Source organism: Cnephaeus nilssonii (assembly GCF_951640355.1).
Source record: "Cnephaeus nilssonii genome assembly, chromosome: 14".
In the NCBI taxonomy this organism is placed as follows: domain Eukaryota; kingdom Metazoa; phylum Chordata; class Mammalia; order Chiroptera; family Vespertilionidae; genus Cnephaeus; species Cnephaeus nilssonii.
In genome coordinates, this window is record NC_137085.1 from 58,711,023 (window position 1) to 58,735,058 (window position 24,036).

General features: G+C 36.0%; 1 protein-coding gene across 2 annotated transcripts in view; it reads left to right on the forward strand.

Annotated features, from left to right (window-relative positions):
• Positions 1-24,036, forward strand: part of CNTLN (centlein) — a 269,920-nt gene that overhangs the window by 197,695 nt on the left and 48,189 nt on the right. For both annotated transcript variants that reach the window (XM_079789996.1, XM_079789997.1), the window contains exons 17-19: positions 215-308; positions 407-630; positions 21,694-21,882. In XM_079789996.1, the coding sequence (XP_079646122.1) occupies positions 215-308; positions 407-630; positions 21,694-21,882 (507 nt within the window). The remainder of the gene's footprint in view (positions 1-214; positions 309-406; positions 631-21,693; positions 21,883-24,036) is intronic.

A 24,036-nucleotide genomic window follows, 5' to 3' on the forward strand; every position in this document is an offset into this window, starting at 1 on the left:
TAACTTTTGTATTTGTATCTTCTGCGCTCTAGGTCAATTTTAGTGTACACTTTATGTTCATTTATGAGTTCTGGTATCAATTATAGAATTTTATTGTCTAGGCTTTTAACTGCATAAACAAATATATTTTCAAGTAAATAAATATTATTTATCATGTTATCTCACTTGACGTTTTTGAGTAACAATCTAATTTTTATGAAACCTTCGAATTTAGGATTATTTTTATTACAAGAATGCCAAAAAGCCAACTTTTCAAAAGAAGAATGGTAATATTCAAAAGAGTTCACATACAACGGGTCCTAACAAAGGTAAGAATGCATATGTAATTAATAGTGTCTTTGTGATTTAATGTGATTTAAAAAATATTATGAACAGCATTATTTATATAACAGTTATATTTTCTCAGTTAACAGAGAAAAATTAAAAAATATATCTGCCCAGAAATCAAGTAGCAATGTTATTTTATTACGAGAAAGAATTATATCCTTGCAGCAACAAAACAGTGTACTTCAGAATGCCAAAAAAACAGCAGAATTGTCTATTAAAGAATATAAAGAAGTCAATGAAAAGCTCCTTCATCAGCAGCAAGTATCTGATCAACGATTTCAGACAAGCAGACAGACAATAAAGGTAAAAGGAAATAAATTATAATAGACTATATTATAAAAGTATATATTTTCTTTTACATGTTTTGTTTGGTTCATATTTGTGTTAGACATATCTATGAGTTAAAAAATTTTTTCCAGGCACTACTAACTAATATAATTAGTTTAATACCTAGATTTCTTTAATAAGTTCATATTAAGGAACAACCTTTATCAGGAAGACAACTCCAAATAAAAAAAAATATTTTACTAGCATTCCTTTTTCACATCTATCATTTATATATATATATATTTTTTTGCATTATACCTTAGATTTTAAATGCAGGCTACATAAATGCATATAGGTTGCCCATTTGCCCATGTCTAAAAGTTTGAATTTATCATTATAAATTACATTGTTAACTGGCAATTGCCTCAGTTCCTATTTTCAAATACTAGTTTAAAATGTGAAGGTTTTAATATAAATATCTATATTAATATGTTCTTATAACTTATTTGTGATTCTTTTATTCAGGTGAATTGAGTTTTCTGTAACAATTTTTAGATATATTATACATTATTGCTGGTTATCATAATTTAATCTTAGAGCAATGAAAAAGAAAAGTTTCTTAAGTCTCCATTCCTAAAGGTATTTGTTTGTATAAGGAATGAATTTTGGAAATTTGTTGTTTTAGACAGAATAATTCTTTCATATATTTTAGAAAATAATTTTTAAATCACAATCACAAGATGTTTAAATTATACTTAGATTCTCTACTTCTAACATCTAATGCTTTAATTCAAGCAATACTCAGAAATGTTTTTTATTATAAAGGACTTAATATTATACTTGTTATACCAATAATAGGTGTTTTGGCTTTATTTCAAAGTAGCCTTATACCCTAACTTGATCTATGTTCCATATATATGGTTCAGTTAGTTAATAATGACGTTCAACTCCACCATCTCTCATAAGCTCTGAGCAACCACTAGTCTATATTCTATGAGTTTTTACCTATTCTAGGCATTTCATATACATGGAGTCATGAAGTACATGAGTTTTTTGTCTGGCTTCATTCATTTAGCATTATATTTTCTAAGTTTTCTATGTTGTAGAATGTAGTATTTTGAAAATTTACTCCTCCATAAAAGCAATAAAAACAGGCAAAAATAGTCAGAATCAATATTTTCATAACATTCGGTACAGAATCTAATCTAAGTGTTAATGTAATAGTTAAGGCAATTAATTGATGACTCGAAGTTACAGATGTTTGCCTGATTACCCCTAACTGCTCGCCCCTGCCAGCCTGATTGCCCCTAACTGCCCTCCCCTGCTGGCCTGATCGCCCCTAACTGCCTCTGCCTTGGCCCCCGCCACCATGGCTTTGTCTGGAAGACATCTGGTCTAATTAGCATATTACTCTTTTATAAGTATAGATTATAGCAACCTGGATAGATTAAGACTGATTTTAGTACTGGGAGTTGGGTGGCATTTTAACATATCTAAAATTTGGAAGCAACTTTGGATAATGGGTAGATTCTGGAAGAGTTTTGAATTGCATATTGGAGATTTGGACATTAAGGGCATTCTGGAGAGGTATCAGATGGAAATGAGGAACATGTTATTAAAAGAACAGAAGAAGGGAATTCTTTTCTTGCCTGGACTGTGTTCTAGTGTTTTTCAGAAGGTAGAACTTGTAAGCAATGAATTTGTATATTTTTATTAAGACCATAATTTTTTGGATCTGCTCTAGATTTACAGCAAAATTGAGGGGAAGCTACCAGGGTTTCCCATATATCTCCAGCCCCTATTCATGCATAAATTCCTCCATTATGAATATCCCTCCCAGAAAGGTACATCCTAATATATAAAAACTCTGAGTCCGTCACATCCGCAGCGACCTGAGACTCGACCTAATGCCCAGACTGCGCGCACAGCATGCTCTGGTGGGTGGGGACTTGTGGCAGCAGAGATGGGGATGGGGAAGGCGGGGCTGGCACTCACACTCACTCACAACCACACAGACACACACGGCGCCCACCAGCTCACAGCCTTTTCTCCCTTTCTTTCCCTCCTGCCCAGCTTGCTCTCGGAGCCTCTCTCAGAATAAGGAAACAAAACAGACTGTGACTGAAAAGGCCTGGATGGATGGGAGAGTGGGCAGTGGGTGGAGTGGCCCCCACTGGCCCTGCCCCCTCCCAGCCGGGAAAGAGGAAGAGGGATGCAGGGAGGCCTAGAGGACTGCTGAGAAAAAAACAAAGAGAGACAGAGACTGGGCAAGATCAGGTCAGCAGGGAAGGGCAGTTGGGGGCAACCAGGCCAGCAGGGGAGGCAGTTGGGGGCAAGATCAGGGGCAGGGGAGGGCAGTTAGGGGTGATCAGTCAGGCAGAGGCAGTTGGGGGCGAGATCAGGCCGGTAGGGGAGAGCAGTTGGGGGCGAGATTAGGCTGGCAGGGGTGGGCAGTTAGGCACGATCAGGCAGACAGGCAGAGGCAGTTAGGGGCAATCAGGTAGGCAGGCAGAGGGGTTAGGGGCAATCAGGCAGGAAGGCAGAGGAAGTTAGGGGTGATCAGGCAGGCAGGCAGGTGAGTGGTTAGGAGCCAGCGGTCCCAGATTGCGAGAGGGATGTCCCCAATTGAAGAGGGTGCAGGCTAGTCTGAGGGACCCCCCCCACCCCTGCGCACAAATTTCATGCACCGGGCCACTAGTTTATTATAATTGACAAATCTACATTAATACATCATCATCACACAAAGTCCATAGTTTACCTTAAGGCTCACTCTTGGTGCTCTATATTCTTTGGGTTTGGACAAATGTATAATGACATGTATTCATTTCACTGCCCTAAAAATCCTCTGTTCTATGCTTATTTATCCCCCTCTCCAATCCCTGGCAACTGTATCCATAGTTTTGCCTTTTCAAGAATGTTATATACAGGCATACCTTACAAATATTGGGGTTGGGTTCCAGACCACCATAATAAAACAAATAATACAATAAAGCAAACCATAATTTTCTTGCTGGTGAAGGGTCTTCCTTCAATTTGTAAAAAATTCAACATCTGTGAAGCACAATAAAGCAAAGTGCAATAAAATGAGATACTGGTATAGTTGGAATCATACAGTATGGATGCTTTTCAGATTGGCTTCCTTCTCTTAGTAATAAGCACTTAAGGTTCCTCCATGTCTTTTCATAGCTCAAGAGTTCATTTCTTTAAAAAAATTTTTTTTATTGATCTCAGAGAGAGGAAGGGAGAGATAGAAACATCAATGATGAGAGAGAATAATTGATCAGCTGCCTCCTGCATACCCTTTACTGGGGATCAAGACTCCAGCCTGGGCATGTGCCGTGACCAGGAATCAAACTGTGACCTCCCGGTTCATGGGTCAACGCTTGACTACTGAGCCACACCAGCTGGACAGTAGTTCATTTCTTTTAATGCTGAATAACAGTCCATTGTTTGGATATTCATAGTTTATTTATTCTCCTAGTGAAGGAGATCTTGATTGCTTCCATGCTTTGGAAATTAAGAATAAAGCTGCTATAAACATCTATCTGCAGGTTTTTGTGTGCACATAGGTTTTCACTGCTTTGGGGTAAATACTAAGGAATGTAATTGCTGGATCATATTGTAAGATCTGTTTAGTTTTGTAAGAAACTACCAACTGTCTTCCAAAGTCTGTACCATTTTGAATTCTCACCTGCAATGAGTGAGAATCCTATTGCTCTACATTCTCACCAGCACTTGGTGTGGTCAGTATTCTGGATTTTTGCCATTCTAATAGGTGTGTAGTGATATCCTATTGTTTTACTTTACATGTCTCTGATGACATATGATACAGCACCTCATTTTTATGCTTATTTGTCATCTGTTTATCTTCTTTGGTAAGGTATTTGCTTGGGCCTCTCACCCATTTTTTAATTGGATTCCTTGTTTTCTTACTGCTGAGTTTTAAGTGTTCTTTGTATATTTTGGATAATAGTCCTTTATCAGATGTGTCTTTTGCAAATATTTTCTCCCAATCTGTGGCAGAATGAGTCTTCTCTTTCTCTCAATATTGTCTTTTGCAGAGCATAGTACATTCTCAATAAAAGGATGGAGTTTTTACCAAGTCACTTATATTATAATGCATATATTTTTATCAAGAATTAAAAAATTTATTTTCTACTTCAAGAACCTTCCTCTTTTCTTTACATCATTCTAAATCCAGCTCATCATTCAAAGCCTGGCTCATGTATCATTTCCTATATGTAACATTTCCCAGAGCCTTTTCTTTTTTTAAGTTTAGCATAAAATAAAGAATCTGTTGTAATCTAATAAGTCTGATATAATAATTTGACATGTAAATGAAATATACTATAGGCTTTTGTGATTAGGAACTGGAGAATGAATCTGAAAGTTAGGAGTGGAAGAGCCAGATATACATAGATCAAGAATGAATATCCATTAAGGAAGTGAAGGCATTGACGATATTAAAGGAGCTGACTAAAAGGTGGACAAACCAGCTAATAGATTAATAGTGTCATGAAAGTGCTGGAAGGTATGATTTTGATATGAAAGTTAGTAATGTAGTGGTATGGTGCTTTCAGTGAGAATGGGGTGTACCATCTCCTGTTTGTGGCAAATCCTACTAGGCCTATCTAACTTATGTTACATAACCTTTCTAGTTACTATAGGTATTTAATTTTCTGAATCCTGATTTGCACAATGGCCCTATATGTTTTCTAAAAGAAGAGGATACTCATTTTTATCCCCCCCCAAGGCTATTTCTCCCTCTCTATATAACTCTCATTGTTTTGTGTAGCAAAAAGAGGCATGGCAATATTTCCAAAAGTTAGAGAAGGGATGCTTTACAAAATATGGCCTAGAGAACTCTTTTGAGAGTTTTCTTTTATTTTACCCAAATAGCTTGTATAGTAAACATTTCTTGTAGGGTATTTAGTTTATATATATCAGATTCTCCAGGGCCATGGCTTTTGCCAGATGAAGCACTTTTGATTTTGAGGCTGATGAAACACAGTGCTATTATTGATCTGTGCATGGCATAGCCTGTCGCTCTCCTAGCAGAGTGTAGCAATATTTATCCAGGAATTTGTGAAATGTCACTCGGATCATGTTCGCAAGGTAAACTGTGCAAAAACCAGGATCTGAGCTGAGAATCCAGGTGGAATTGGACGTGACTGTCTTATTCCTACATCTTATCTTCTAGATGAACCAAGTGATATTTATTTACAGAATATATGTGTCCTATATTAGTCTTTGTAAGGAACTATTATCATTTATAATACTCTGTGCTATAAAATCACACTTATACTCTATTCTCAGATGCATTTGCAATCTTATCACAGAGAATATTAAGAAAATGTAACCTGCAAAACTGTTCATAATGAACAGTGTTATAATATAATGCACAGTAGCATTTTCCTATATTCCTATGTAATATATTCTTAGGAGTGTTTTCATTCTTTGCATCAATATACTTTCAGGTAAGTATGTCTCATTAAAAAGCAACATGCCTACAAATGACAAATTTTTCTCACTGTGGGATTATTATATTTAAACTAGGAGCCTGTTGCACGAAGTTTCGTGCAATAGACCTCCTTCACCTGGCTGCTGGCACCAGTTTTCCGCCAGCAGCAGTTTTCCTCTGGCCACTTGCCGATCGGAGCACCTCCCGCCAGCACGATCGGCCACCCCGAGAGGAACTCCGATCGGGAGCCACGCAATCGGCCACCCCGAGTTCCGCCACCAGCGCCTTTGCCTTCCGCAGGCTCCATCGGTCCTCCCACAGTGCTGGCCGTTGGGGCCGGCGGGAGGAACTCGTGAGTCCCCGCCTCCCACTCCTCCTGCCAGCCCAATTGGCCACCCCGAGTCCCGCCCCCAGCCTGCCGCCGGCCCAATCGTGGGCGTAGCGGAGTGATGGTTATTTGCATACTTCCCTTTTATTAGGTAGGATATGCATATATTGTAGAGTTTGGTTTGCACGTGGATAGATATATGTGTTTATGTTTGCTATAGTTCAGTTTAATGCATCTGACATATGTAAAGCACTGTAATAATGGGATGTGTAACCACAAATTAAACATGGTCCTTGTCCTATAAAAGGTACTAAGGGGAGTTGGACATGAGTATCATAATATAAATAAATTGTGATATATTTAGCATGGTTGGAGTGTGTGAGTGTGTGTGTGTGTGTGCATCTACGTGTATAAAATATGTGTACATGTAGTAGATGGAATATACAGTCATTTATTGCTGTCATTATTTAGTAAAAATATCATTTGGCTTTACTAGTACACTTAAAATTGGTTGATTTTGAAAGTTGCGTGTGTGGAACAAAGCCATTAGAGAAGATGGAAAGCTTTAAAAGGCAGCAAGTTGAGATGCAGTTTGTTGAGAATAGCCATTAATCTGGTAGAGTTGTGGTTCTCAACCCTAACTGTATGCTACCTCACTTGGGTAGCTTTAGAAAAAAATTTATGCCAAGGCCCTACCCTAGACCAAGTAAATCAACATCTGGGGGTGGCCTCTGAACTTTGCTAGTTTTTAAAAGCTCTGAGGTGGTTCTGATGTCCAGTTAGGATGGAGACTCAAGTTTGAGAGAATAGAGATTAAATGTAAACAGGTAAGGAACTGTTTAACTGTCAAGGCAAAAGATAAGTATCTAAACAATAGTAATAGAAATAGAAAGATTTAGAAAAAAAGATATTTCACAGTGGTATAACAGAGTTTGTTGACCAATTATACATGGGAAGTTTAAAAAAATGTGAAATATTTAAGATACCTGCCAGGATTCTAATTAAAGCAACTGGAAAGTTGATGATACAGTATATTTGTGAAAATATAATATGCTAAATATTGTGTGGGGAAACTCATATGAAAGCATACCAAGAAATTGGATAAAATATAGCAAATATCCTTATAAATTAACATTAGAACTTGCCAAAAAAATGTAAATACCTAGGGGCTGAAATAAATGAAAACTTATCATTGCAAGTGGCAATTTGTCACTGAAGTGAAGCTATCAAGTGAACAGTAGGATATTTGAGTGTAAAATTTAGAGATGTGACAATGTGGGAAAAAGGAATGTCTTAAAATTGCTATATGCTTTTTGCAAATATATATACATACATACATACATACATACATATATGTATTGTGTATAGAAATGTAAAGGAATTATAAACATCAAAGATATTCAGGATAGTGCTTATTTCTGGTGAGTCATGAGAAAGATTCATGGCCTTCAAATGTATTGGTAATTCATTGTCTTTGCTGAGTGGTTGATTTAGGGCAGTGGTCGGCAAACTCATTAGTCAACAGATTGGCAAACCGCGGCTCACGAGCCGCATGTGGCTTGTGAGCCGCAGTTTGCCGACCACTGATTTAGGGCATTCATTATATTTTCCTTTATATATCTATTACATATTTGAAATATTTCAAAAAAATGAAGAAAGAAACCTATTGATGTCATTATCCCAGAGAAAGAATGCTGGAGGTGGAGCAAATCTTTGCAGCAAGTAAAATTTGGGGTGGGGAGTATCTGATATATGGGCAGAAGAGGAGTCAGAGAAGGAGAAGGTAGGAGAGTGCTATAATACAGGAACAGGAAGGAACATTTTTTAAAAAAATATATATATATTTTATTGATTTTTTACAGAGAGGAAGGGAGAGGGATAGAAAGCTAGAAACATCGATGAGAGAGAAACATCGACCAGCTGCCTCCTGCACGCCCCCTACCAGGGATGGGCCCGCAACCAATGTACATGCTCTTGACCGGAATCGAACCTGGGACCCTTCAGTCCGCAGACCGACGCTCTATCCACAGAGCCAAACCGGTTTGGGCAGGAAGGAACATTTTTAACAAGAAAAAGAGAATAGTTGGTCAACAGTGTTAGATGCCACAGAGGAATCGAAAATAAAGTGACTGAGAAAAGATTGTTGGACTTCTCTCAGAATGCTTTATTAGCAGACCTCTCTTGATAGCAAGTAATAGAAACTGAACTCAAACTAATATAAGAAAAAGAAAGCTTACAAAAGTCAAATGATGAACTGAAGAGAATAGACTTGGGAAGAATAGTGATAACCGGAACCAGACATTCTAATATCTTTGATGTTTCTCTTTATCTCACATATCTTCCTCTCAGACTAGTTTTCTCCATGGTTATGGATACTGGCCATGTGCTAATATCCTTATAGCCCAGACCCCAGAGAAGAAAGGGATTTCTCTTTCTCATTTTTAGTCTTCCCTTAATTTATATGTACATATTTTCATCTAAATGAGTAATTGGCAGGAAATTTAGAAGTCATGCAGGATAAGGGCAGTTTCTGTACTACACAGGCAGTACATCTGATGTTCCTGGCTCTCATCCATTTCTGTGTCAATCATTGTGGTACTCAGAAGTGCCCCCACTTATTTCCAAAATACCTATCTAGGCAGTATGTATTCTTTGAGAATCTCTGATACAGGAGAAAAACAGAGAAATAAGCTCCATTAATAAAAATAAAAAGAACTCCAGACTACTTTCTTCCTAAAGATCTATATGAATCACATAGTACAACTGACTGAGATTCAGATAGTTTACTGAGTGGCTACTCTGTTATGTCAAACCTTACTACTTGAAAGAAAGTGATAAACAGAAGATAGTAATTCGAAATAGAAAATGAAGTGAGGGATAATGGAAGAAGTTCCTATGTGAAATTTTTGTGTTATAAAAGGAACTTCTAAAAATGAAACATGATAAATACCTTATAAATCTCTTATTTACTTTTTTAAAAGAATTTTTTACTCTATGCCACGAAAGGTAATTTTTTAGTAATTTTCACACACATTAGTTTTTAATGACAAGAATCCCATTTTTAAAGTGACATCAAAAACTTATTTTATCAGATTCAAACACTGCAAAAACTATACTTTTAAAGAAATTTTCATTTTTTACTTTCTTGAAACGAACACAGGAAATAGAGACAAACATTATTGAGTTGCTTCCCTTGAGAATTTTAGTAGGGTATATTTATAAATTTAATCAAAATCATATGAAGACTTAGTAATGCTGCTGTTAAATTTGTAATGAGTTGTAGGATTTTTAAAATTCCCCAACTGGGTTTCATCCAAGTAATTTGTTTGCAGAGCTTAGATGTATTACATCTGAGGAAAGATAGTTAACTATTGACCCTATCAGTAAAATATTTCAATTTCTAAATATTAACATGCTATTTATATTTAGAGCATACTTATCAATGTATATCATTTTACTAGTTTTAATATATAAAGTTGGAGCTAGAAATTACAATCCTAAGCCTTTGGGTTTATTATCCCAAAAGTTGAATATTTTATATTAGCATGATATAACATTATCCTTATGAATTGATTCCAGAATAATTTAAATAAACTTAATGTTCATATATACATGCTCTTTAGAGGCATATTTATTGAAAATGCTTTATCTTATAAAATATGAATTACAGAAATATATCATGGTCTCACATAAATTTTTACAAGTCAATTTTTTTTATTTTATTGTTTAAAGTATTACAAATAGTAGTACATATGCCTCCTTCTCCCCCCCCCACCCCCTCATTGACCTTACCCTGGCCTCCCCTACCCCCTGGCACATGCCGTCCCCCCCCACCAGTGTCTTGTTTCCATTGGTTATGCTTATATGCATGCATACAAGTCCTTAGGTTGATCTCTTACCTCTCCACCCCCTCACACCTCCCCAGCCTTCCCGCTGTAATTTGACAGTCTGTTCGATGCTTCTCTATCTATCTTTTTGTTCATCAGGTTATAATGTTATTTATTATCCATAAATGAGTGAGGTCATGTGGTATTTTTCTTTCATTGACTGGCTTATTTCACTTAGCATGATGCTCTCCAGTTCCATCCATGCTACTGCAAATGGTAAGAATTCCTTCTTTTTTATAACAGCATAGTATTCCATTGTATAGATGTACCATAGTTTTATAATCCATTCATCTGCTGATGGGCATTTAGGCTGTTTCCAAATCTTAGCTATTGTAAATTGTGCTGCTATGAACATAGGGGTGCATATATTTTTTTCTGATTGGTGTTTCTGTTTTCTTGGGATATATTCCTAGAAGTGGTATTACTGGTTCAAATGGCAGTTCCATTTTTAAACTTTTGAGGAAATGCCATAGTGTTTTCCACAATGGCTGCACCAGTCTGCATTCCCACCTACAGTTAAGGAGGGTTCCTTTTTCTCTGAATCTTCTCCAGCACCTGTTGTTTGTTGATTTGTTGATGATAGCCATTCTGAAAGGTGAGAGGTGGTACCTCATTGTTGTTTTGATTTGCATATCTCGGATGATTAGTGACTTTGAGCATGTTTTCATATGTCTCTTGGCTTTCTGAATGTCCTCTTTTGAAAAGTGTCTATTTAGATCCTTTGCACATTTTTTGATTGGACTGTTTATCTTCCTTTTGTTAAGATGTATGAGTTCCCTGTAAATGTTGGAGATTAAACCCTTATCAGAGATAACATAGGCAAATATGTTCTCCATGAAGTGGGCTTTCTTGTTGTTTTGTTGATGGTTTCTTTTGCTGTGCAGAAGCTTTCTATTTTGATGTAGTCCCATTTGTTTATTTTTTCCTTAGTCTCTCTTGCCCTAGGATCTGTGTCTGTAAAGATATTGCTAGAACATATGTCTGTAATTTTGCTGCCTATAGAGTCTTGTAGGATTTTTATGGTTTCCCGTCAAAAATTCAAGTCCTTTAGCCATTTTGAGTTTGTTTTTGTGTATGGTGTAAGTTGGTGATTTAGTTTCATTTTTTGCATGTATCTGACCAAGTTTCCCAGCACCATTTATTAAAGAAACTGTTTGGACTCCATTGTATGCTCTTGCCTCCTTTCTCAAATATTGAGTATAATGGCTTGGGTCAATTTCTGGGTTATATATTCTGTTCCATTGGTCTATATGTCTGTTCTTCTGCCAGTACCAGGCAGTTTTGAGAATTGTGCCTTGGTTAAATAGCTTGATGTCTGGTATTGTGATCCCTCCAACTTTGTTTTTCTTTCTCAGGATAGCTGTGGCTATTCGAGGTCTTTTTTTATTCCAGATGAATTTTTGGAGAGATTGTTCTAGATCTTTGAAATATGTCATTGGTATTTTAATAGGAATTGCATTGAATCTATAGATTGCTTTAGGTAGTATGGACATTTTAATGATGTTGATTCGACCAATTCATGAACATGGTATCTTCTTCCATTTCTTTATGTCTTCCTCTATCTCCTTTTTCAATGTCCTGTAGTTTTCCAAATACAGGTCTTTTATGTCCTTAGTAAAGTTTTTTCCTAGGTATCTTAATTTTTTTTCGTGCAATGGTAAATGGGATTGTTTTTTTTCATTTCTCTTTCTGTGAGATCATTATTGGTGTTTTAAAAGGCCATAGAATTCTGGGTGTTAGTTTTGTATCCTGCTACATTGCCAAATTCATTTATTAGGTCTAGCAGTTTTTTGATGGAGTCTTTGGGGTTTTCTATGTATAGTATCATGTCATCTTCAAATAAGGACAGTGTTATTTCTTCTTTTCCAATTTGGATGCCTTTATTTCTTGTTAGATCGCTATGGCTATTACTTCTAGTACTATGTCAAACAGGAGTAGTGAGGGTGGGCATCTTTGTCTTGTTCCTATTCTTAGGGAAATGGTTTTAGTTTTTGTCCCTTGAGTATGATGTTGGCTGTAGGCTTGTCATATAGGGCTTTTATTATGTTGAGGTATGATCCCTCTATTCCCACTTTGCTGAGAGTTTTTATCAAGAAAGGGTGTTGGCCCTAACCAGTTTGGCTCATTGGATAGAGCGTCGGCCTTCAGACTGAAAGGTCCCAGGTTCGATTCCAGTCAAGGGCATGTACCTTGGTTGCAGGCACATCCCCAATAGGAGGTGTGCAGGAGGCAGCTGATTGATGTTTCTCTCTTATCGATGTTTCTGACTCTCTATCCCTCTCCCTTTCTCTCTGTAAAAAAATCAATAAAATATATTTTAAAGAAAAGAAAGGGTTTTGGGTTTTGTCAAATGCTTTTTCTTTATCAATTGATATGATTATGTGATTTTTGTCCCTCAGTTTGTTTATGTGATGTATCACATTTATTGATTTGCAGATATTGTACCATCCTTGCATCCCCCGAATAAATCCCACTTGGTCATGGTGTATGATCTTTCTAATGTATTGCTGAATCCAATTTGCTAGAGTTTTGTTAAGGATTTTAGCATCTATATTCATCAAGGATATTGGCCTGTAGTTCTTTTTTTGTGGTGTCTTTATCTGGTTTTGGGATTAGGGTAATGCTGGCTTCATAGAAATTGCTTGGAAATGTGCCTTCCTCTTGAATTTTTTTGGAATAGTCTGAGGAGGATAGGTTTTAGTTCTTCTTTGAATGCTTGGTAGAACTCCCCTGTAAAGTCGTCCAGACTAAGGCTTTTGTTTGCTGGAAGATTTTTTATCACTGTTTCAATTTCTTTGGTAGTTATTGGCCTATTCAGGTTTTTTTTATTCTTCTTCGTTGAATTTTGGGAGCTTGTATTTTTCTAAGAATATATCCATTTCTTCTCGGTTGTCTTTTTTGTTGGAATAGGGTTGTTCATAGAATTTTTTCGTAATCGTTTGTATTTCTGTGTGATCAGTTGTTATTTCACTTCTTTCATTTCTGATTTTGTTTATTTGGGTCCTTTCTCTTTGTTTCTTGGTGAGCCTGGCTAGAGGTTTATCAATCTTGTTTATCCTTTCAAAGAACCAGCTCTTGGTTTTGTTGATCTTTTGTATTGTTGTGGTTTTGTGTTTTTGTTTTTGTTTTTGTCTCTATTTTGTTTATCTCTGCTCTGATCTTTATTATTTCCTTCCTTCTGCTTACACTGAGCTTTTCTTGTTGCTCTCTTTCTAACTCTGAGTTGTAGGGTTAGATAATTTATTACCATTGTTTCTTATTTTTTGTGGTAGGATTGTAGAGCTACGAACTTCCCTCTCAAGACTGCTTTCACTGTGTCCCACAGATTTGGATTATTGTGTTTTCATTGTTGTTTGTTGCCATGATGCTTTTTATTTCTTCTTTGATCTCTCTGGTAACCCAGTCATTGTTTAATAGCATGCTGTTTAGTTTCCATGTGTTTGATTTTTTTATTGTTTTTATTGTAGTTCATTTCTAGTTTTATGCCATTGTGATCTAAGAAGTTGCTTGATATGATTTCTATATTCTTGAATTTGAAGAGACTTTGCCTGTGACCCAAAATATGGTCTATCTTTGAAAATGACCTATGTGCACTTGAGAAAAATGTATATTCTGTGGCTTTGGGGTGAAATGTTCTGTAGATGTCAATTAATTCCATCTGATCTAGTTAAGTCATTTAGGATTGCTGTTTCTTTGCTGATTTTTTGTTTAGAGGATTTATCCAGTGGTGTTAGTTGGTTATTAAAGTTCCCTATTATGACTGTATTGCTGTCAATGTCTCCCTTAATATCCTCCAGAAGTTTTTTTTATGTATTTGGGTGCTCCTATATTGGGTGCATATATGTTTACCAGGGTTATATCTCCTTGTTGGATTGCTCCCTTTAGTATTATGAAGTAGCCTTCCTTATCTCTTGTTATGTCCTTCACTTTGAGATCTAATTTGTCAGATATAAGTATTGCTTCCCTGGCTTTTTTTTTTTCATTTCCATTCGCCTGAAATACCTTTTTCCATCCCTTCACTATCAGTCTGTGTGAGTCCTTTTTTCTGACTTGGGTTTCCTGTAGACAGCAGATATATGGGTCATGTTTTCTTATCCACTCAGCTAACCTGTGTCTTCAAAAATTCTTTTAAAGAATATCAATATCTTTTGAAATCTATATATGCATTAAGTATTATGACCAATTTTTGTGTAGACTCTCACTTCCATTTAGTAACAATACTGTATGTGAGCATTAGTTTCCTCAGGCCAGTCCATAAAGACCTTTTTGTACAATAAAATACTGTACAATAAGAAGCAGTATCATCATAGGAGTATGGTAAAGCAGTCAAATAAAAGTATTAAAATCTGTTGCTTAGGAAAACCAAGTTTAATTAGAGGAGGATGAGACAGACTTCCTGAGACTTCTGCAGATATTCTGTAGTTTGATAGTCTTTGTTCCTGATAACTCAATCATTCTCTATAACTTCACTTGAAATATTATGGCTGTTTTTTACTTAGATACAGAATTAACATCACACTGAAACACCAAGTAATATTTTTTGATGATTTGGCAAGTTTACTTACTTACTTATTCATTTTATTTATTTATTTTTTATTTAGTTAGTTAGTTAGCTAGTTATCTATATTTTCATTGTTTGAGTATTTTAATTGGGGTGGAATTTTTCTTCTTGCTCCCACAAAACTAAAGTTACTGAGAAAAATATTGACAAAGGGATCAGGGAGAATAGAATTAAAGAGGATATATGTATACAATACATATGAGTAGTAGATATTTCTACATGATTTGCTGAGTTTATATAACTTAAGGGGAAGGAGAGTGAAAAAGAGGGCTTTAGAAAGACATTGCTCAGTTTATCCTTTGAGACATCGGATGTCACTGCTATCCTCTCTCATCCTATTGATGAAGGGACTCAGAATGGGAAGACATTGCAACTTGATAGTCAATAGGAAGAATGCCATGTGTAGATCAAATGTCTAAGAGGGCTAAAACTAAACTGGTATTATTACTATGTAACATTGAGAAATTCTTATGCTAGTAATGATGATGAATTATTCTGAATATACTTTTGGTTCCGAATGTCTGTATCTGTATTTATATTTGGTATCTAAATTTCACAGAGACTTTTATTTTCATTAACTAAAATAGAAAATTTGAAATAACAAACCTGCAACTCAGCTCTTGTTGTTATGAATATATCATGTTTTTTCATGAATACTTGAAAGACAGTTGTATTAGATAATTTTCCAAACTTTGCATATATTTTTACTGATCCTTTTTCCATAGTTTTGTGGATAGAAGTTTAAATGATGTGGTTTAACTTCAGTTCAGTTAATATTCATTAATTTAGTTATTCAGATTATTTTGAAGCACACTATATTGCTAGTATCACAGATTAATATTTATTATAAAGGCCTATAATGTCAAGACTATAAAAATACATCTTAAATGTTTTCAGTATTGGGGGTTGTTTTGAGAATTTAAAGTATTAGTAAACTTTTAAAAATAATTTGACCCTTGAGATAACAGTGATTTTCACTTTGAGAAATCATACTCAAACATATTGACAAAATAATAATTTAATTGGGCATTACCTAGAACTTACATGACAAAGTATAGGGGCATTGAATTAATTTTACTTCTTGTAAATGTTACTGAGAGTACACTTCTCTCTCTTATCCATATGCAGATATCCATATTTCTCTGACAGAATCTAATTTGAACACATCAAGACAGATTGGCATTTTCAGTACCATAAAAAACTGCTTTGTTAATTGCTAACCATATTTAGTATGACCTTATAACAAAGTAGCACCATAAGTGTCAAGCTTTGTCTTTAATGTGCACACTGGAGCTGGGTTCATCTGTACTAGACAACTGCACTTCATGAATAGAGTTTTTTTCTTGATAGGCAATTAGCAGTAATTAGGAAGATTCACCTCAATAAGATGTCAACATGAGATTGTTTTTAAAAGTTGAATGTCAGTGACTTATAAAGAAAGTTCTTCTGACACATAGGTATGGCATATGAAACATGAAATGTTAATTTAACTTTTCTGCTTATTATTCATGCACAATATTATTTTGTCATTCAAACACTATACTGACAGAGTGTAAAGGGTGTTAAAATAGTGCTGCTAGAATAAAAAGAGGATTAATCTACCATTGGCCAATTAGCCAAAGGGTACTTAATGGTCTCTAAAGGCTACTGAAGTCTAACTACTAGCAAAAGCATTGGTAAAAAGTCCTCTAGCTTACCTTCATTTGCTTGACATTTTGTGAAACGTCTTGTAGGCTTTTAATAACTGCATTTGTCAGAAAATGGTTTATAAATGGGTGATGTAGTAACTCAGTATATTTTTCATAAGAAATTTTTTATATAAATAATCTCATCTCTGCCTAAGATCTTTGTTCTTTTTCCTCTTTTCGGTTGGTGGTTTAAAATTTTAATTCCTTTTCTGGAAGATCTCAAGTATCATAACAAAGGAAAACTCATGTTTTAAGTATAAAACACTTGTTACTAATTTGAAATAGTTATTAATCTGAGCCATTTATTTTTGTAGGTAAGTACTTGTATGGAAAATATTCTCCTAGCAACCTCGAAACCCATGTAATTTTCTTTGTATCTCATATAATGTTTTAATTAAGTGACTATACTTTTAGTCTTATATATGTACAATGCACAAAATTTTATTTCTTTTAGTTTTGTTCCTTTAAAAAGAATAATAATCCCAATGAAAGAATTTTGATTCTATTCACAGAGGGAGAAAGATCATTAAGATTATGGCGACTTTCTAGGAGATTCTTGCCCATAGGATTTACATAGATATTGTTCAACCACAATTTTCTCTCAGTCTCTTTTATTTTGATTCTGATAACAAAATTATGATGTTATAAATTTTAAAAATCACAATAATAAGATTTTAAAATTGCTGCTTCTATCTGTAGCTGGTTTGACTCAATGGATAGAGCATCGGCCTGTGGACTGAAGGGTCCGGGGTTGATCCCCAGTAGGGGATGTGCAGGAGGCAGCCGATCAATGATTCTCTGTCATCATTGATGTTTCTATCTCTCTCTTCCTCTCCCTTCCTCTATGAAATAAAAAAATTAATTAATTAAAATTGCTGCTTCTACTCAAGTATGTACCAGAATAATCTTATTGTGAGATATAAATGAATTTATGTATTTATTTAACATGAAATACCTTCATTTAATGTTCTCAGTCGTATGCAGAATTCAAGATTAAAGATTTTGGTAAAAAATTGGGAACAGATTATTTCCACTTAATGATTGCTTTCCCTACTTTGACTGTCAAGGCATTTGGGTTTCAAAAGGGGAAAGAAAAATAACAGACACCAACATTCTTATAGATGGGAACTGACCCTCATTTTTAATTCTGGTTACTTATTGACCTTTTCCAACATTTGACATCTAACTTTTGCCCCAGCATGGACTAGAAAGAATCCTTCTGCCACTAACGATTTCCTCTGTAGACTTCCCAGAAACCCAGCTCCTGTGACCCTGACATTCAACCTCACACTTAGATGGATTTTTTAGAATTTCCGTGTCTACTTTTAAGGCCCCACTATCCAAACTAAAAATGCTTTCCAAATTTTTTAAATGGCTCATTACATTGTTTCTAATCCAGTGGTAAAAAACGTACGGGGAGAACTGAACAGTGTCTTTCAATGCTATAGTGTGGCCTCTGTTCAAAAAAGTGTTAGGTCAGAATCTGCCTCTTTTTATTTATTTTTTATTTTTTATTTTTATTATTTTTTTTTAAATATGGAATGCTTCACGAATTTGCATGTCATCCTTGCGCAGGGGCCATGCTAATCTTCTCTGTATCGTTCCAATTTTAGTATATGTGCTCGAAGCGAGCACAGAATCTGCCTCTTTTTAGAAGTAAAGAGCTATACCACATCCTATTCCTTTTCCTGGAACACTGCTCCTAAATTAGTTGGATACTCAAAAGCATTTTCATTACATGTGTCACAACTAGTAGCATGTTCTTGAATAGGCAGATATTGAGTACTTTCTTCTTTGGAGGCATCAAGATCTGAGAGTATCTAAAATCACACTGTGTGCAGTATGATTAGGAAAATGGAACAATTTTTAATTTTTTAAGCCCTTTACTTTTCACAAAAGCCTTTTATTTCCTTTACTTCTTTTCACTTGCACTGTAGAATAAAGTGTTTTTCGTGGGTCTTGTTTGATTTTTTTCTGATAATCCATTCTTGAACATTAAAATGTTTACCAAGCCTGGAGGAGAGACCCTTGATCTTCTCAGGACTGCCCTCAGTTTACTGGGGATCCTTTCCCTTTGGAAAGCATAGTAGTGGTTTTTGTAGCTGTGGTCTTTAATGTTGTATCTAGCATCGAGGAGACATTTGACAAAAGAAATCAAGAGGGATAAATGGAAGGAAACTGGCTATAACAAGCACTTACCAGACAAATGTTAAAGGCAGCAGCAGTTCCCTTAGTCTCTGTTTTATTTCTTTATTTCTTTATATATTTCTAGGTTATAGACTGGTAGCTATCTAAAGGCAAGAATAGCTTTAGTGTTTATCATTGAAAACATAGAGTTAGTACCTTTCCTACTACATAGTATGTATAAAAAGAATGAATGGATAAGGCTGGTTGAAGAGGAGTATAGGGGGGAGAAATAGGAGACATCTGTAATACTGTCAACAATCTATATCCTCCTATCTAATAAAAGAGTAATATGCAAATTGACTGTACCTTTGATACACCCACAAGCCATGCCTACCAGCCAGTCAGGAGCGAGTATGCAAATTAACCCAACCAAGATAGCTGCAGCCACGGAGCTAGCAGGAGGCTTGGGTTTCCCAGGCAATGGAGGAAGCCAAACTTCTTGCACACCCTGGCCAGCCCAGGCCTCCACTCAAGGCTACAAAGTTTCAATTATAGAAGATAAATAAATCCCAATAAAAATGGCTGCGGCCACAGAGCGAACAGGAGGCTTGGGTTTCCCTGGCAATGGAAGAAGCCAAACTTCCTAGCCAGCCCAGACCTCTGCTCAAGGCTACAAAGTTTCAATTATAGAAAATAAATAAATCCCAACAAAAATGGCTGAGGCCACAGAGCACGCAGGAGGCTTGGCTCCGCTCAAGGCTACAAAGTTTCAATTATAGAAGATAAATAAATCCCAGGTACCAGGGCCTCCACTTGGGTTGACACGGGGCGTGGCCGGCCTGCAAACCACCAGAAACTCTTGCCCAGGCTGCCTCACGCCCCAAGGGAACCCCCACCCTGATCCAGGACACCCTTCACAGCAAACCAACCGGCCCTCACCCATGCACCAGGCCTCTATCCTATCTAATAAAAGAGTAATATGCAAATTGACCATCACTCCAACACAGAGATGGCTGCCCCCATGTGGACACAAGATGGCCAGCAGGGGAGGGCTGTTGGGAGGGACCAGGTCTGCAAGGGAGGGCAGTTGTGGGTGATCAGGCCAGCAGGGGAGGGCAATTAGGAGGGACCAGGCCTGCAAGGGAGGGCAGTTGTGGGCGATCAGGCCAGCAGGGGAGGGCAATTAGGGGTGACCAGGCCAGCAGAGGAGGGAAGTTGGGGGTGACCGGGCCTGCAGGGAAGGGCAATTGGGGGGGACCCAGGCCTGCAGGGGAGAGCAGTGGGGGGGACCAGGCCTGCAGGGGAGGGCAATTAGGGGTGACCAGGCCTGCAGGGGAGGGCAGTTATGGGTGACCAGGCCTGAAGGGGAGGACAGTTAGGGGCAAACAGACTGGCAGGGGAGCAGTTAGGCATCAATCAGGCTAGCAAGGGAGTAGTTAGGGGGTGATCAGGCTGGCAGGCAGAAGTGGTTAGGGGCAATCAGGAAGGCAGGCAGGTGAGCAGTTGGGAGCCAGCAGTCCTGTATTGTGAGGGATGTCCAACTGCCTGTTTAGGCCCGATCCCGGTAGGCCAGATTCCTGATTCCTGAAATAAGTTGCAGGGAGGGGTGTTATTACAGTACTCTCAGTAGAGAGTCTCTATTAAAAAGTGGCAGCGGGGAATGACTATGAGAAACATTATATAACTTGTAGAACCTGACAATTGATTGGACATAGAAAATCAATAAATAGGGAGGGAGATAGATACAAGCTTGGATGGTAACCAGTAAGATTTTCAGTTTTAGGGAAATTATGAGTTTGCTTTTAGATATTAATTATTATGTAGTTTTGGGAAGACTCATGAATGAATCTTTCTTGAGATTCCATAGAATCATACTTTTAGATCATAAGTTAAAATATAACCAAAGAAATTGTTTTTTTTAGCAAGCATACTTTTTATTTCATGAAAACCTAGTATAATATAAAATATATCAAACCCTAGTTTTAAGTCAGTGATCTGAAATACTCATATTTAACAGTATACACATGCATACATAGATAAATATGCAACTATAGATTTATTTGTATAGTTTCTAGGAGTTTTTAAATATAGTGTTAATACTTAAGTTATTATGTCTTATATTACTCTGCACATTAGCTACATCTTTTGCTGTTTCTAATTAGAATTCTTAACAAAGACAGATTTCCCCCCTCTGAGAGATTTCAGTACCATTTTGTCTAATTGTTCCTTATGCTAAACTACCATATTATAAGTTTCTTTGGAATAATAAAATGGTAGGCAGTTATCCTCTTCAGGAGCTCAGGGTTGCTATGCCATTACAGCTTGGTGGCATTCTGCTGACTACAGATTGGTGTGAGCAGGGATAACATTAAAACAGCCTCTTCTACACGGTTTCATAAAAACATTGCCAGTATGTCATTTAGTAAAATGTTTATGTTATTAAAAATTCAGATGTGAGGAGTTTAGTGCAGTCTACCTCAACATTACAGAGGACTTGTCAACTATCAATCAAGTTCATAAGAGTGAGCAAATTTGTTTATATGCTATTTATTTTATCTAAATCTCTAATAAGCCTCTTCTGCTAATTGGACTTAACATTTATGTTGCTAAATGAGAAGCATTTTGGCTGCTATATAGAATGGTAAGACCTACCCAGTGGAATAAACAACTAACATCTGTTATTTCGTCCTGCTCCAGCTTGGCTTTTACCAGTTAAGTACATCAGCCCTGAAGTCAAGGTTATCACATATGTGAATCTCTGGTTCACCCATATATATGTGAAGCCATAGAAATAGCACATCATGAGTGAAGACCAGCCAGCCAAAAGCTATTGAGTACAGCTGGTCCATTTTTGTTTTAACCTTTACAAGCCCTACAACCTTAAGAGAAAAACTCATAGAGGTTATAATTTTTATAATAGCTATTTTATAATCCATTTTATTTCTTTTCCTTAGCATTTTTCTGCTTGTAGAATTTATGTGATAAGTGTTAGACCAAATGTAATTACTTTTATAATACATTTACTTTTATTTTCTTAAAAAAAAAAGAAGCTAAATTTGGATTTGGCTGATCTTCGGAAAGAAAAAGAAGACTTATTAAAGAAATTGGAGTCCTCATCTGAAATCACAAGTTTGGCAGAAGTTTCCCAGGTAACAATTCCACGGATACAAGTTACATCACTTGGTCCTTCAAGGAGCATGGATTTGGAAATGAAGCAATTACAGTGCAAACTAAAGGTGACTATAATTTTTATTAAAGATGCAAACATATTCATTTACTGAATCTTAAAGACACTTTTATTCTAATTTAAATCTAGTAACAAAGATAAATTATGGTATAAATAATCAAAAAAATTATTAAAACTATTTGACCTCATCTTCCTATTTTAGCCAGGTACATTCTTATCTAGTAATTCATAATACTATTCTCTGAAAAAAATGACAGCACACCATGATATCATCCTAACTTGAGAGATGATAAAAACTGAACATTATTCTATTCCATTGCTCAACTTCTCTCTGCGCCCCATTCCTCCCTTCACTGAACAGAATTCCTTTCAAATATGTAATTATCAACCTAAGTAGAATGCTTCCCTTTACACACTTGCTATTATTTTAATTTGGTTGTTGTTGGTTGCAGATGAGGGAGCTGGAGGCAAGTGAGGGGAGGGAGAATTACAGAGCAAAAGTAGGTGGGTTTAATAGATTTCAGTAAGTTAAACCTAAGAGTAAAAATAAAAAGCAGTGTTTCTTTTGTTTATAAAAAATAGTAGTTGCCCTAACTGGTTTGGTTCAGTGGATAGAGCATCGGCCTGCGGACTGAAAGATCCCAGGTTCAATTCCAGTCAAGGGCATGTACGTTGGTTGCGGGCACATCCCCAGTAGGGAGTGTGCAGGAGGCAGCTGATTGATGTTTCTCTCTCATCGAAGTTTCTAACTCTCTATCCCTCTCCCTTCCTTTCTGTAAAAAAATCAATAAAATATATATTTTTAAAAATAGTAGTTAAGTCCAGGTGAAACTGTCAACAACTTAAAAGTAAGGCTGACCTTGATTTAAATAGAATTATCTTGCTGTTTAAAAAAACTCATTTATTCCTCACATACTTTCTTCAGTGGGGATTGCTATCTGGAAGCTAAAGGGGCAATGTATATGGTACCATTACTATAATGAGAAGCGATGAAAAGAAAATTCTGATTGGAAATGCAGAGTTTTTATGTTATTAAAAATTCAGATGTATGGAGTTTAGTGCAGTCTACCTCAACATTACAAAGAGGACTTGTCAACTATCAAGTTCATAAGAGTGAGCAAATTTGTTTATATGCTATTTATTTGATCTAAATCTCTAATAAGCTTCTTCTGCTTATTCTTGGATAAGGATTGACAAAAAAAAAATCTGTTAGGAGTAGAATGACTGTGACTGTTAAGAGGGTATTAGAATCCTGAATTGTCAAATATCTCAGTTGTTTTCAATTAAAATATGTATGCACTCTTCAATAATATCTTCAAATGAGCAATTACTAATAAGATAAAATATGATTGAGTTTAAAGTAAATGAATGTATCATTGCTTGAAAATATTTTGCTTTTTAAATAATCAGATATACACACTGGTGTTAATTTAGATGCTTGTTAAATACCATATTCTTTAGACAGTGTTTATGTACAGAACTTGCCTCAACCACTACATTTTTTAAGTTTAAATATCTTACATAATAGAAATGTGAGAAAAATAGTTTTAGGCTTTGGTGCATGTATCTTTTCTTAAAATGTGTTTCTGTGTCTGAAAAAGTGGAATAATATAAATAGAGCATTCCAGTGTTCAGGTTTCTATATAGAAGATAAAATCATTGAGATTTTTTTTTTTTTTTTTTTGTCAATCCTTATCTGAGAATATTTTTCCATTGATTTTTAGGGAGAGTAGAAGAGAGAGTGAAAGACAGACAGAAACATAGATGTGAGAGAAGCACATCGATTGGTTGCCTCCTGCACAAGCCCCAACCAGGGGCTCTGGGTGGGGAGGAGCCTGCAACCCAGGTACATGCCCTTGACCGGAATCAAACCCGGGGCCATTTGGTCCGCAGGCCGATGCTCTATCCACTGAGCCAAACTGGCTAGGGTGAAAAAAAAATTTTATCTTATCTATTACAGATCTTTAATTCATAGTTTTGTAATTCTTTTTATATTTAAGTCTGCATGTTCCTTATATAACTTTAGTTTTCACCAAAATAAAATAGAATGTTAAATCTAGTAATGTCTAATCTGATTTCTAAAAAATTTTAAATTGTTAATAAGTTTACATTTATTTATATTTTATTTATTTAATTTTACTTCCTACTAATGGTCTAACCTAATTTTGGTAATAATAGGACCATATGAAAATCTGTGTTATTT